At 49.0% G+C, this 15,640-nt stretch overlaps 1 protein-coding gene across 8 annotated transcripts in view; it reads right to left on the bottom strand.

Annotated features, from left to right (window-relative positions):
* Positions 1 to 15,640, bottom strand: part of SEZ6L (seizure related 6 homolog like) — a 188,854-nt gene that overhangs the window by 64,847 nt on the left and 108,367 nt on the right. For 5 of the 8 annotated variants that reach the window (XM_072803010.1, XM_072803011.1, XM_072803012.1 and 2 more), the window contains exons 2-5: positions 6,950 to 7,663; positions 5,566 to 5,711; positions 2,939 to 3,131; positions 800 to 985 (exon numbers count right to left, since the gene is read on the bottom strand). In XM_072803010.1, coding sequence (XP_072659111.1) covers positions 800 to 985; positions 2,939 to 3,131; positions 5,566 to 5,711; positions 6,950 to 7,663 — 1,239 coding nt within the window. The remainder of the gene's footprint in view (positions 1 to 799; positions 986 to 2,938; positions 3,132 to 5,565; positions 5,712 to 6,949; positions 7,664 to 15,640) is intronic. The other 3 variants (XM_072803013.1, XM_072803015.1, XM_072803018.1) reach the window with 1 other exon arrangement.

Here is a 15,640-nt window from a genome sequence, read left to right as displayed (position 1 = left end):
GAGGATGTGGAGAAATTGGAACTGTCCTACATGGCAGGTAGGAAAGCCAAATGGTGCAGCCTCTAGGGAAAACAGTTTGACGGTTCCTTAAAAAGCTAAACAGAGAATTACCCTATGACCCAGTGATTCCACTCCTGAGTATGGACCCAGGAGAAATGAAAACATACGTCCCCACAAAAACTGGTACAAAAGTGTTCACAGCAGCATTATTCTTAATTGCCAAAAAGGGGGAAAAACTCTAGCGTCCACCAATGAATAAACGGATAAAATGGGGGCACAGCTGCACAATGGCATATTGCTCAGTCATAAAAAGGAACAAAATACTGACCCAATGCTATGACATGAATGAATTTTGGATACACATGATCCTGAGTGAAAGAAGCCAGTTACAAAAGACCATGTATCGTTTGATCCCATTTACACGAAATGTCCAGAATAGGCAAATCTGTCTATACAGGAAGCATGTTGGTGGCTGCCAAGGGTTGTGGGGGAGGGGAAAATGGGGAGTGAGTGCAAGTGGGTGCAAGGTTTCCTTTTGGGGGTGATGAAGATGTTCTGAAACTACAGAGTGGTGATGGTTGCATGACACTGCAGATGTGCTAAATGTCACTAATGTTAATTTTAGGTTATGTGTATTTTTTCACAGACTAAAGATTTCAATGACAGTTGTCATCCGTCTTGGGGGCGATCTTCTCCCCTGGGCTGAGTGCCTATCCCTAAGGTCAGTCTAATGACCTGGGGTTGGTCTCTCTCCTGTGAGTGGACTATCCGTGTCTGATCCGGTGAGGTTGGAGTGTACCTGAACAGATGGGCTCCTGGCTGCTCCAGTGGGGCTTGGAGGCATTAATGCAAGTCAGCGTCTTGGCACCCTGGAGCTCATAACCCAGGTGGCAGTGGAAGTGGGCCACCCCACCCGAGTGCAGGTCCATCACTGTGACATCCCCATAGTCGGGCCGGCGGGGAAAATTGCAGCTCAGCATGAAGGCTGGAAGAAACGTAAAGGCGGACAGTCATCCCTCAGGAGCGGGGAGAGGAAGAACGTGACCCACATCCCGGGAGCCAATTTGTGCTGAGGAGAAAAGATGAGGCCCCTGGGGACTCCAGAGTGCTGGAGGTGGTATTTTTGTGACTCTCGTTGATCATATGATGCTGAGACTGTCAGATTGGCACTTTTTCTGGGCTCCAAGGTCCCCATCCTGCCTAACCAGAGACCACAGGTTTGGGGTGAAAAAAACGAGTTCCCCATACCTCATGTGAGCCTCTCTCCACGTGGACACAGAATGGCCTTCTCCTTGGGCACAGGAGGGGCAGGATGACCCAGGTAGATTTAATCCTACCAGTTTGAACATCTCCAGTTTGTTAAAAATGCACACTCTTGGACTGGAGCTAGGACAAGCAGCTCTTCAGGAAATGCCAAAGGATAGGACAGCTTGAAAATAATGTCCTGGTGCATACAGGCTTGGCCTTTGGAGGAGACCAATGTGGGTTTATGTTCTTCCTCTATCACTTCGAAACTATGTGACCTCGAGAAAGGGACACAGTGCCCTGAACTTGGCTCTCCTCATCTTTCCAGTGGAGTCGACAATTGTCTCTACCTCACCGATGGCAGTAAGGATTAAATAGGAAATGCCAAGGAAGAGCCTCCTTAGCCCAATATCTAGTTGGGAGCGGCAGAATGCTCTAGGTGGCCATGCTGAGCTCCTCAATTTTCCCAAGAAGATGGGAAATCCATACTAGCTGGACCTTTGGACTGCATGGTCTGACCACCCCCACTGCATAAGGTATCAGTAATCCCAGAATGCATGGGAGGATTACATCCAACCCAAGGGCCCGACAAGCTGTTTTTTTAACCCCCATTCTGTAAGGGGCAAAGACAGTAGCGAGTGGTCTTGGTATTGGAAGGTGGTAATGAAACAGGTCCTCTCAGACACTCATCCGCCTGTTTCAGAGACATCCAAGGGGGAAAGTTGCAAGTGAACTGGTTTCCCAGATGTTCGGCCAGTTGGATGCCAACGTGCATGGTGCCAAATATCCAGATGTGTGAGGGTGGACTCCACTTTCTATGCAGATATCTGGCAGGTGCACAAGGGGTGCACCTGGCTCAGGGAAGTAAGCTGAGGTCCTGGGAAGGACTAGGGAGGTGGGGAGGTTGGATGTGAGGGGGAGAGAGAGAAAGCCAGCCAGAAGGAAGGGAGTAGGGAGGGAGGGAAAGAAGAGAGGGAAAAGAAGAAGTCAAAGAGACAAGAAAAGAGGGAGGGACAGAGAAGGAGGAGGAAGGAAGTGAGAGCAAAGAGCAATAAAGCAAGAGAGGAGTCTCAGAAACAGACAAAAAGGAAAGCAAGAAACATTGCAGAAGAAATGGGAGAGAGCAGGACCCCTGGGTGGGGGGGCTGAGGCTCTTTACCAGAAGTCCATGGACTCCCCCGGGATTCATTTATGGAATTCAGGAGCCATGGACCCGAATGGGAAAACGTGGCTTGCTGGTTTCCATTTACCTTTAACGGAACTGTGCTATTTCCTTCAATCACATATGTAGGCAACAGAACGTGACATCGTCACCAAGAGAATCACAGATATTTTCATATCATAGTAGATATCTTGACATATTTCTTATGTTCTTCAGTACTTTTAAATTACAGCAATTATCAGAACTGCTGGGGGGGAGATTATTATTTAATGCACTAATAAAAAGAGCACACAGGTTATGGTATCACAGATTAAAACAATATTTTGACAACTGTAATTCAATCTGCCTGGTTTCCTTTTTAATTGTCTAGGTTTTGTTTTGTGCTTTTAAACACATTATTCTGAGAAGGGATCCAGAGGTTTTACCAAACTGTCGGAGGGCTCCCTGACACAAAGTTTGAGAATGCTTGGCTCCAGGGGGAAACTGAGGCAGACAGCTTATTAGACCTCATTAGCCTTTGTGCGAGCTTACCCTGGTAGTGCAGCTGGAAGGTCCCGAGGGCATCGTCCTGGAAGGTCCGGAAGTAGACAGAGATGGTGTTGGTGGGACTTCGGATAACCTGTCCCTCTACTAGGAGAGTCTGGTTGGCCAGAACAGTCAGGGTGGGACCGTCCACCCCGCGGATGGAGAGCAGCTCGCCGTCAGACAGGTTCACGCTCTTCACCTGGGGATGGGGGTGGGCAGACAGAGAGAAACTCTGAGTTGTGTTTGAGACCGGGCCCTTCCAGGCCGTGCGGCTCCCAGGGCAGCACCCCTAGCGGACCCCGGTATTGCCAGCACAGCAGTCCTCAGCCAGCCCCTGGTCAAGGGGACAGATGGGCTCCCTTGGAAACCTCTGCAGCCCTGGAAACATCTAGGCTCCCCTCATCTCCCCAAAGGCTGAGGGACCAGAGCGAACCCAAGCTGCAAGACAGACGTAGGTACTGCAAAAATCTGTAAGTGTCCATGGAGGAGTCCTGTGAGAGAGCCTCCTGTACCCTGACAGCTGAGGTACACTCTCCTAGAGATGGGGGAGGGGAGGAAGGGCTTGATCAGTTTGTGCCTGAGGCCCAAACTCCAAGAGGACAGAACGAGGCATCCCACCAGAATGTAAGCTCCATGAAGGTAGGCATTTTTCCTCCATTCATCCTGTGTCCCCAGTGCCCAGAATAGTGTTTGGCACATAGCAGGTGCTCAATAAATATTTATGTAGGTTGAAATCATTCTTCCTCTTTCTGTAAGAACTGGCAAGGGGAAGTGGGGGACTCATTTCCAGGGCATTCTCAGGGCCACTCTCATGCTATAAAACAGTAGCTCTAATTGCAGAACTTCCACAAGGAACTGTGTACTTGATTTTCCAAGCCCATTTTCTAGGTTTGGAGGAGAAAGAGGGGGAGCACTTTAGTTGTGCATAAAGATATGCAAATGAAATAGGGCTGAGTGGGGCCCTTTGTCAGTTCCCAGTGGCCTGTTTGGGTTTTCATGCCTCTTCTAGTGGCCTCGCCCATGAGCACTTCCTCTTTGGGATCATATACTCTTTGATGAACTCCTACTCATTCACCAAAGCCCCAAAGAAATTGCTCTTCTCCATGAGACCTTCCCTGACTACCAAGGAGCTTGCCCATCTCTCCAACGTGATGCTACAACATCCCCTATAAACACCCACTAGAGACCTTTTCACATGGCATCCTAATGTCTTCCAAGTGTGTCTGTCTCAATCATAAGGGGAGGTACTGCATCACTTTGCACACCACCATATCCTCCAGTGTAAACAGCCGTGACTGGTACCAGCAGGTGCTCAGTGAAGGAGTTCCATGCCCGGTAAAGAGCTTCATATGGTGTTAGACACAGGGTGGAAGGAAACGGTGCAGCGAGTGCTGGCTTCAGATGAACTACAACTTTCCTCCAGTTTATTTTCATTCCACGAATGCTAACGAAATACCTACTATGTGCCCCACACTGTGCTGAGCTCTGGGGGCTGCAAAGACCACAGGTTCTGCTGCCAAGGGGCTTACATTTTATGGGAAAAAACTTCCCTAAAGTTCTGGTTAGGTCACAACCAACCCAGCTCAAAAACTTTTGATGGCTCTTTATTGTCCATTAGAAAAAGGTACATATCCAGACCTCTAACCCTGGCCTGGAAGGACCTGCCACCACGTGGTGCCACCTTTCTTTTCCAACTATACTCCCCCGCCTCTCCTGGGGGGCAGTAAACTGGACTGCTCCCCACTCCCAGGCACCCACCCTCCTTGTTCTATTTTTTAAAAATGGGGGTGGGGGAGTCAGTTGAGGAAGGAACTAGGTTGAGGGTAATTGGTAACATAACTGAGCTACGCTCTGGCTGGCTGTTCTCTGTGCACTGTCATATTTATACCACCCTGAAAATGTGTAAAGTCGTAGCATTATCATCTCTATTTTACTGATGGGGAGACTGAGGCTCAGGGAGGTAAAATCCTTTCTTCAGAGGCACACAGGTTTCACTGGTAGAGCTGGGACTTAAACCCGGATGTCTGAGCTCTATGCCACTCTTGTTTTTCCATTCGTAGTTTACAGGCAAAGGTCTATGAATTATATGAGCTGGTGGGGCTTGCGCACGTGAGTACGTGCATGTGTGTGTGTGTGTACGTGTGTGTGTGTGTGTGTGGTGCTCGGTATAAGAGGGCTTTCCGGGATCCCTGGGTGGTGCAGCGGTTTAGCGCCTGCCTCTGGCTCGGGGCGCGATCCTGGAGGCCCGGGATCGAATCCCATGTCGGGCTCCTGGTGCATGGAGCCTGCTTCTCCCTCTGCCTGTGTCTCTGCCTCTCTCTCTCCCTCTCTCTGTGACTATCATAAATAAATAAAAATTAAAAATAAAAAAAAAATAAGAGGGCTTTCCTTCTGAGTATAATGCCCCATGCTTTATTAGCAGATCCTCTTCTTCCATGTACGCCAAGCTATTTCAGCTGTGCCCTGAGTTGGGAACTCCTATGCATTCAACAAAGCCCAGCTCCAGTTGCCCTGCTTAGGTCAAAGAAGGCACCAATTTGGTTAGGATGATAGCAGTAAGCCTGAGTCATACAACCCTTCAGAGACTTCCTGCTGGAAGAGGCAGGCACTGTAGAGCACCCTTCTGCAGTTACCTGGAGCTCCACACCGTAGCCAGTGTAGACTGTCACGTTGTACGTACACTCCAGGAAGCTGTTGAGGGGCAGTGGTGGGTAGTCGCTGGAGTCGATGTACCCTTCAGGATCGGAGAAGCTCACGCTGCAGGGAGCTGGAGGAAGCGCTTTAATTAGGACACAGAGGACAGCTCCGATGTCATGTCTCAGATGGGCTGCAGGGTGGCACCAGGCCCCTGAGACCCCTGTATTCTCATGTCCCCGGCCCTCCCATTGCTGGTAACAATGGTTTTTCAGTTCCAGAACCAACCTGATAGTCAAAACTGCAATAGCTGACCCAGAATGATTACTTACTGCATACCGCTAGGCACCATTCTAACCCATGCATGGGGCCGACCCCCATCATCCTTGGGGGGCCGGAAATTTCACCCCCATTTTAGAGATACTTAAACCAAAACTCGGAGGGAGCCAGTGTCTGGGCGAAGCTCACACAGAGGGAGCAGGATTCAAACCCAGAGCTTACACTTTTTAGAGAGAGACCACGATGCTTTGGTCCAGAATACACCTATGATCAACAGCTGGTGTCTGTCTTCTCTGAAGGCAGGAAAGAAGACAGAATTAAGACTAGAACACAGAAGTGCATTTTATCAAGTCTGAAGGAGTCCATGTAATGGTCAAAGTAAAAGCACTTTGAGGGGTGCCTGCTGGCGCCGTGGTTGGGCGTCAGACTCTTGGTTTTGGTTTGGGGGTGGTGGTCTGGGGTCTTAAGATCAGCCCAGCCACAGGCTCCCTGCTCAGTGGGGAGTCTGCTTGACATTCTCTCTCCCCAGACGCCTGGGTGGCTTAGTGGTTGAGGGTCTGTCTTCTGCTCAGGTCATGATCCCGGGATCCTGGGATCAAGTCCTGCCTCGGGCTCCCCATGGGGAGCCTGCTTCTCCCTCTTCCTATATCTCTGTCTCTCTCTGTATGTCTCTCATGAATAAATAAGTAAAATCTTAAAAAAAAAAAGATTTCCTCTCTCCCATTCCCTCTGCCCCTCCTCACATGTGTGCACTCTCTCTTTCTCCCTCTTGAAAAATAAATAAACCTTTAAAAACAGCACTTTGAAAAAGCTAGGGCTTTTGGGCAGGTTAAAGGATTCTATTCCAAGTTGAAAAGGGTTTGAATCCCACTCGTTAGATGTGCAGCCTTGGGCAAATTGCTTGATTTCTCTGAGTCTCAGTTGTTTCATCTTTAAAATGGGGATATTAATTCCAAGCCACAGGTCAAGCTCACAGTCAGTGCTTAATAGGTGGTAAGTGATGGTGGGGCCTGGACCTGCCTGGCCCCCCTCCTGCCATTCCTTGCACATAATGGGTGCCCCATGGTTGCAGCAGGAGGACTGGGGGGTCTGGGGGCTGCATACCTGGGGCCTGCTCAGTCGTGATGACCGTGGTGGTGATGATGGTGGATGTCGTGGTCTCCTGGCTCTCCTCTGAGGCCGAGCCGGTCAGTTCATTCTCGCCTTTGTCCATCAAGGTCATGGGACTGGCATCCTCGGGGGAAGCGTCGGTGGCATCATCAGGCATGGCAGGCTCCCCGGGGTCCGGTCTCTGGGGGAGCGTGTGGGCCACATAGGGCTGCGAGGTGAAGGGGGAGATCTGCAGGGGTGCGGGCGTTGTGGGGACTGCACCTGCCTTCCGGTCCAGCCAGAGGGGCTCCTCGGAGGCGGCGGGCTCGGGGTCCCCCGGGGGGCGAGGCTTCTCGGTGGCAGAGGAGAGGAGCCCCAGGCCTGAGGACGCAGGCAGGGACACCGCCCTCTGGACGGCTGCTGTGGCCGTGGCTTTGGGCCGCAGCTGTTTCCTGGCTGAGTTCACCTGCTTGAGTGAGGGCAGCTTCTTCCCGGAGGGGAGGGCACGCTTGGTGGTGGCCTCCTCGGGCAGCAGCGTGGACAGGGCAGCCGAGGGGGCTGCCCCGTCCAGCCTCGGCTCTCGAGGATCTTCCCCCGACTGTGCCGGATTCGGAGGGGCCGTGGTCAATCTCTCTTCCAGGCTCTCTTTGCTCAGACTGCTGCTCCCCAGTGCTCCTGAGGGCAGAAGGGAAGCACCCGAAGGGCCAGCATCTCCTTCCCGGGGCACATCTGGGGAAGAGGGAAAAAGACACCTGTTAGCTTGGGGCCAGGGGTGGGGGGTTAGGTCCTCCACTTCCTGACTCAGGGGCCTAAGAAGGCACCCAAAGCTTGCCAAGAGGTCAGGACAGATATGGGGGCTGCCTTCTTGTCTCTCTCCTGACCCTCTCTCCCTCTGGTTCTCTCTCTCCTGCTCCCTTCCTGTCTTCTTTTTGCTGACCATGGAGCCTCATGGTTGATCCTGCCAAGGCCCCAGCTAAGCATTACGGTCACAGAAATCAAGTCCACAAGAGTCTCGAGTGCCAGTTGTATATGTACCGGAAGGCATAATAGGAAAGGAGAAATAATCATATTTAGTGCATTAGATGCTTAGAAAGAGAGAAGCTTTGCATGCTAACAGGGCAGAGACAATAGGCCTCTAACCCAGTCTGTGTGGCAGGACCACCATGCACAGTTGGGCAGGCTGTTCATTGCACAAGCATGTCCCACAAAGGCTGGGGGAGGGGGTTGTAACAAGCCCACACTCTTTTCTCCAAGCTGTGTGCCCTGGCTCAGGGCTATATTGTCCTAGGGTTGGGACAGGGGGCACTTTTTTTTTTTATTATTAAATAATTAAAAATTGACCTTGTGGGTGACATAGAAAGATTTGAAGATTCAGAATCATGAGATAGGTTCAGGGCAGAGGGATTCAGGAAGAGCATGGAGGCCAGGCTGAGGGGAGCACAAAGGAGGAATACGAGGGGGAGCAGGTGGAGGGTGATTAGAGAGAAAGCTGGTGCGGTAGAGAGGTCGCAGGGCCAAGCCTTGGTGGGCACTGTATACCCTGCTAACTGTGATTTATTTTTGTCTTGAATGTAAACCCACCTAGTAATTTTATTTCATTATTATTTTTTAAGATTCTATTTATTTATTCATGAGAGACACACAGAGAGAGGCAGAGACATAGGCAGAGGGAGAAGCAGGCTCCCTTCAGGGAGCCCGATGTGGGACTTGATCCCAGGACCCCGGGATTATGACCTGAGCCGAAGGCAGATGCTCAACCACTGAGCCACCCAGGTGCCCCTCACCTCGTAATTTTAAACAATGGCTGGCCCCAGGAGCTGTTTGGCAGACTCATGTCTGAAATCAATTGCATTCACTTGACTTCTGTCAATTTCAAGCTGGCAAGTGGCTTTGACCTCCTCGAGCCTCAGTTTCCCTAGCTGTCAAATGGGGCTATGGCTCCCGTTGCGCAGGATCGTCATTGCTCAGTAGGTGTGTGTAAAGTATGCCTGCAGACGGGTACCTCCGGGTGCCTCACGTACGGTGAGCGCCCAGCACATGCCAGCTGCTGTCTCTGTCTTTGCGGCTGTCATTGCATTCGCACCCTTCAGTGGGAAACCGGAGCGGTCCGAGCATCCCCGATGATGATCTCCAGATAGAGAGGAATTACATCCTGGGATAGAAGCCCTGGGACTGATAGCTGTCCTTGTCGATTTTCTGCAGACAGACACTCACTCAGCCACAGTCTCCGGGCTCTTCAGTCCTGTCATTTAAATTTATTTCCACCGCCGTTGGAAAGGCTCATTTACTTTCACGGAGTCGGCGGCAGTGGCTTAATCTATATAGACTGCAACAGTTTGCAACTGGCATCGACAAATGTTCCTGTTGTGTCACATTGATTACCAGCCGGCGTGCGTTCCAGGCTCGGGGTTGTGCCAGGGCAGGAAGGGGCCTGGGGAGGACGGGGCATGTGTACATGTCCCGAAGGCAGATCAAGGTCATTCAGGGGCCAAGCAGGTTTCCTGGCCCAAGGTGGGAAGCATCAAGGCTTCAGAGTTAGACTCGGATTCGAATCCTGCCTTCGACATTCTCCAGCTACATGAGCCTGGGCAAATCCATTGAGCTTCTTCTGTGTAACAGAGGTACCCCGTCGACCTCACAGGATCAGATCAGACGTGGGTCTGCTTGATAGCTGTGCTTTTTGTGTTCACTGTCGCTTTTATTAAATGATTGATGCCGACCATCTCTGTAGACTGTGCAGTGCGAAAAAAGTGAAGGAGCAGAAAGAGAAGGGGACACCTGGCTCCCGACGCCTGCGGTGGTTCGATGTGCAGAGCTTGGATCACCAGGGGTTGGGGGACCCAGATGGTGCTCCTGCCTTGGCCACTACCCTCTAGCATAACTGTGTGGGTTTCATCTTCTCTCCATCTTTTCTGTCTGTGTCAAATGGGCAGCCACACTGGGTCACACTAGTCAGGTCTTGCAGCTCAGACTCTTGGTCTGCAGAGTGATCAGGTAATTGGCAATTATTCTTCGAGCCTTTTGTTAATCTGGCTAGAGAGGGCAGAGTGAGTGCTTCGATCCTGATGCTGGCTTGGGAGTTTTGTTGGGTCCCCTGGCTATATTAGTTTCTGCCAGTTCTTTGGCAAAAATGTCCCCTTGATCACGAGTGAGGGAGGTAAGGGAGGAGGAGTGAGGACAAATGGAAGAAAGCACGTCAGTGTGCCTCTGGCCATAATAATAGCAGTATTTATGACATTTCAGTTGGGATTGCTTTGTTGAGTGCTGCATATATGCCGGGCATGTGTTAAATGCTTTTTACCCACGACCTCATTTTATTTTTTTCTTGGCTTTTTAAGGGAAAAATTATTCCTATTTTACAGATGAGCAAAGTGAGGCTATGAGATGCTAAGTTAACCTTCCAAGGTCACACAGCAGAGCTGGGTTTCCAACCTCGGTTTTCCTGATGCCAAAGACCATGCTGGCAGCCCTGTTAAGACTGGGGGTATTGTTATCACTGAGCCTCTCCTCCTCAGCTTGAAGCAGTGTCCTCCTCCAAAGACTACCCTTCAACCCTCAGTTTTTTGCTTTGCTGCTGGGTGGGCTATTGTGTTCTTCAAATTCACCCACACGATGCCCTTCACCCCTCCATGAGTTCCTTGTTAAAATATGCATTTATAAGTCTCCCCTGCCAGACCCAAGACATCTAGATCTCCAGGGGTGGAGCTTGAAAGTGGAGCCAAAAGCCCCTCTGGTGACTCTTATCCTCAGAGTTATCAGAAAAGCTCAGTCTGGGGGCACCTAGGTGGCTCAGTGGTTGAGCATCTGCCTTCGGCTTGGGTCATGATTCTTGGGTCCCGGGATTGAGTCCTGCATCAGGCTCCTCACAGGGAGCCTGCTTCTCCCTCTACCTGTGTCTCTGCCTCTCTCTCTACATCTCTCATGAATAAATAAATAAAATTTAAAAAAAGAAAAAAAAGCTCGGTCTGGAACCTGTGACCTCGCCTGTGCCGGACTTTCTACACCTTCCTTGTTAGTTTTGCCTTCAAAGTGTTATAAGTTGGAGGCAGCAGGACCCCAGGTGTAGGTTAGGGCCACAGGTGATGACTCTTTCCAAGGCCTGTGATCTCCTCTGGCCACCCCATCACATCTAGGTCCAAACAAGCCCACGGGAGAAGGAGGGTCCATAATCAGCTTCCTCCCACAGACTCTGCCCTCAGCTCTGGGGTCCCCATGGTAAAACTGATGCTAACCATGGCAGCAATTAGGCCTTTTAGGAAATAAATCTGGCTGGGCTGAGTCAGCTCCTTCTCACCGAAAACCTAACTGCTAAGGGGATTTGGTATCCACTAGGTAAATTTCTCTCCCCGCCCCAAGGCGGCCTCCTCCTCCGGGCTCCCACGGTGGGATCTGGATGGTTGGCTCCAAACTCAAGGCCATGTTCAACACAGATGAGTGTCCGGCTGTGGTCTGCAATGTATGCAGCCTGAAGGTCTCCTTCTCAGGCAGGATGTTCCAGGGGAGCGGAACGCAAAACCAGGTCCCAGCAGGACCTAGTCAAAGTTGGATCCCAGGGCCTTCGAGATCCACAGACTTACTCACTCTCTCCACCAGGCTGGTGTTTCCCGGGGCCCCAGTGACCACTAGATTAAACTAACTGTTCTTTCTCAGACCGCTTACAAATTTCACTCATCCCAGTCACATCTGGCTGATTCTTCCTCTATCGTGTGCATTCAATGTCCCAATCCAGTGCTGCCCTTCAATTAACAGGCAACGGCTTTGGGCGCCGACTTTCTCTGTTGGTTGATACTCAGGATGAGAGAGTCAACTCTCTAGGGTTCGGTCCCTGCACTCTAGGAAGACAGACACACCTGATAACCGAATACGGATATTGAACAGAAGCGACAGAGCTTTCAGCAAATACAGAAGAGGCTGATCTCCCCATCTCCAGATGGAGTGAAGCACACTGAAGACCCCTGAGCATTTGTTCTGCCATCAAAGAAGAGGAGGGAGGGAGGCCTGGTGACTCAGTGGTTGAGCGTCTGCCTTTGGCTCAGGTCATGATCCCAGGGTCCTGGGATCGAGTCCCACATCCATCTCCCAGTAGGGAGCTTGCTTCTCCCTCTGCCTGTGTCTCTGCTTCTCCTTCTGTGTCTCTCATGAATAAATAAATAAGATCTTAAGAAAAAAAAGATAGGGAGGGAGCACCTCTCTCTTTCTCCCTCTCTAACTTTGATGAGAGAGACGGCGAGATTAGAATGAGAAGTATCCCCATTAAAGTCGAAAATGCACAATGCGCTCTGGAGCTGAGGGTTTGTGTCACAGATGCCCGGCAGCAGCAGAGTGGCGACAGCCTCTCACAGCGCGCGGCACAGGCACAGAGTGATGGGGCGGGAAGCGCAGGAAACCACAGCTGGGGAATGCGTCTGCTATAATATGCAGTGAAAAGAGCAAGATGTAAAATTCTATGGTGTGTATGAAAACGACTGGAACAACCAACTAAAACAAATTGTAAGGCAGGGCTGGTTTTTTTGTTTGTTTGTTTGGTTTTATTTTAAACTATACCAGACTTCACTTTTTAAAAAAATTTTTTAAATTAAATAAAAAAATTAAGTATAACTGACATACATTCTTCTCTTTGTTTCAGGTGTATCACATCTTTTTTTTTTTTGTATCACATCTTAATAATTCTATGCCTTCCTCAGTGCTCAGTGTGATAAATGTAGTCACTGTAATTTGTTACTATATATATTTATTTTACATATATACTATATACATACTATGTACTATATGCTATATATACATGCCAATATATATGTATGTGTGTATATATATAAATATATATATTTTTTAAACAGAGAGAGTGCAGGGGGAAGGGGCAGAGGCAGAGGGAGAGAGAGAACCTTCAGCAGCTTCCACACCCAGCTTGAGGCCCAACGTAGGACTTGATCCCTCGACCCTGAGATCATGACCTGAGCCAAAATCAAGAGTCAGACTTCACCATCCAGGCTCCGTTACAATATGACTGTAGGAATGGCACAAATTGGTGGCTCTGGTTACCTCTCTAGGTGGCATGGGTTTTCTTCCTTCTACTTTTTGGTATTTTCCAAAATGTGTCTAATAAATATTTAGTACTATTGTAAGTGAAAGAAAAATTTATGAAAAGAGCTGGGTTTAACGCTGTCCTTAGCACCTAGTGGTGGAGAGGCCGAGGGGAAGCAGACACACATTTGCTATCACAGAAGTACTCCATTCACTGAGTCATGGAGCTCTTTTGGGTCTCCAGGCAGGGATGATGATAATTCTTCCCTCATTGGACTGCTTACAGTGAGGACTTTGAGGAAGCAGGGCTGGCTGGTGCATCAGTTGATGTATTTTTGGTAAAGAGTACTATAAAAACGTTGGTAACTAGTCTAATCATCATTAATAATATCTGATTCAGTTGGTTTCTTGCACCTTCACATTCCTCAAGAAGAAATTGCCCAACAGGGACAAAATCAATAATTAAATATCACATCTTAAAGATTCAAAGGCTCCTAGAATTCATGGTTATAAACTGATCAGACTGGGGACTTGAGGTACAGAGGGGAAATAGGTTGCTAAGGGTCACCTGGTGTGTTATAAGCAGTAAGAAGACAAGGCTAATTGGGGCTTGAAAAAAAAACCACACCAGAGCACATCAAACACAATAAAAAAAACAAAACCAGGAACATCTGGACTGCCCCAAAGAATGTTGGTTATCCTATGCCATCTGTGTCTTTCTTTGTTGGGGGAAGAAGGGGTTGCCCTGTGAATGGTAGGATATTAAACAGCATCCCTGGCTTCTATTCACTTGGTACCAGTAGCAACCGCCACCCCCGCCCCTACTTGTGACAATCAAAAATGATTCCAGACATTGTCAAATGTCCCACCAGTGAGGGCAAAATTGCCTCTGATCAAGGACCACTGGCACTGCCCACAGAACTGAGAGGACCTTCCCTCTCATTCCTGGAACTCATTGGCTTTGTTTGACTCGTATTGTTGACTTTTAGGGTAGAGAAGATCTTAGCCTAATTCTCCTCTTCCAACTTAAGTTGAATTGAGTGAGGGCTGGGTTTCCTTCTCCTACTCACATTGATCATTCATTCATACATTCAGTGAGCACCTCGTATGTGCCTACACTGGGCCAGGCAACAGGCGCTGTCACTGAAAGGTCCACCTGGGGAACAAACATTTGGAACCGCTGAACACAACTCATTCCTTACAGCCGGGGAGGACCCAGCTCTCGTGGGTTACTCAGTCCTGCAGGAACAAGGATGCTCTGGTAGATTCATGGTGCTGATCTCACCTGGACTTCGAGCAGATTTTCTGGGGCAGAGAGGGCAGAGGTGGGTGGTGGGTGGGCTTGGGGGTAGTGGGGTTTCGTCTACTGCCTTAACGGCAGCCCTGTAACTGCGTGCCAGCATGCACAATACTGATACTCAGATGGTGATTTACACTCCAAAAACCGTATTGCCAGTTGTCATCTCATTCCCCCATGTAAACCATTCCGTCAGATTGGTATTTTCTTTTTCCCATTTTATAGATTAAAAATCAAAAATCAAAAAAAAATAAAAATAAAAAATCAAGGTTCTGAGAGAGGAAGTGACTTGTCTCAGATTGAGGAGCAAACTGGGGTAGTAAGATATTTTCTGACATTGCTTCCTGGGCTCATTCCTCTTTCCCACACCCTAGAATATTTTTTCCCTCTAAATTAATTTTAAAATTAATTTAAAGAATAGGGGTGTCTGGGTGGCTCAGTCAGTCACGCATCTGCCTTTGGCTCAGGTCATGATCTCAAGGTCCTGGGATTGAGTCTTGCATTAGTGGGGAGCCTGATTTTCCTTCTCCCTTTGCTGCTCCCTCTGCTTGTGCTCTCTCACTCTCTTTCAAATAAATGATCAAAATCTTTAAAAGAAAAAAAAATCTTTAAAATAAGTGCCAGAATACTTGAAAGGTATGAAATCAAAAGTGTAAGCACTGCCCCTCCCTCACCCAGTCTGCCAATCCCGCCTTCTAAAGGGAATCAGTGTTAGTAGCATTTTGATTAATCTCCCAGTAAAATGTACTGATGTAAAAATAATAAGATTTTTTTTTTTAACCTTAAAAGGTGTGGGGCAGGCTGGGTGGCTAAGCGGTTTAGCACCGCCTTTCAGTCCAGGACCTTATCCTGGAGACCCGGGATCGAGTCCCACATTGCGATCCCTGCATGGAGTCTGCTTCTCCCTCTGCCTGTGTCTCTGCCTCTCTCTCTCTCTCTCTCTCTGTGTGTGTCTCTCATGAATAAATAAATAAAATCTTTTTAAAAAATATCTTTAAAAAAGGTGTGTTAGCACAGAGGGGTGTGGGGCTGAAATCAGAATTGCTTGTGTTCCAGACTCAGCCCGCTGCTCACTGCCCATGAGATCCTGGGCAGTCACTTCTCTGGACCTCACCATTCTCGTCTACAAGGTGGGATCACACCAGTCTTACCTCTTAGTGGCGTTAGAGAGTAAAATGAAATCACGGTATAAAGCACAGGACTCAGAGAGCAGCCTGACAGCCCTCATGAGCTCTGCTGTCACTTTCTATCTGAACATTCTCAGAGTTATTACATTGTGTATATTGCTCTGTCACTTACTGAGAAATGCATTTTGAAATATTTCAGTCACTCAAAGAGAGTTAAAGACTAAGGCAACAAATATCCATGTGTATACATCGTTAGCTTAA

This window comes from Canis lupus, chromosome 27, assembly GCF_048164855.1.
Source record: "Canis lupus baileyi chromosome 27, mCanLup2.hap1, whole genome shotgun sequence".
In the NCBI taxonomy this organism is placed as follows: domain Eukaryota; kingdom Metazoa; phylum Chordata; class Mammalia; order Carnivora; family Canidae; genus Canis; species Canis lupus.
This window is presented reverse-complemented; position numbering and strand designations above follow the sequence as displayed.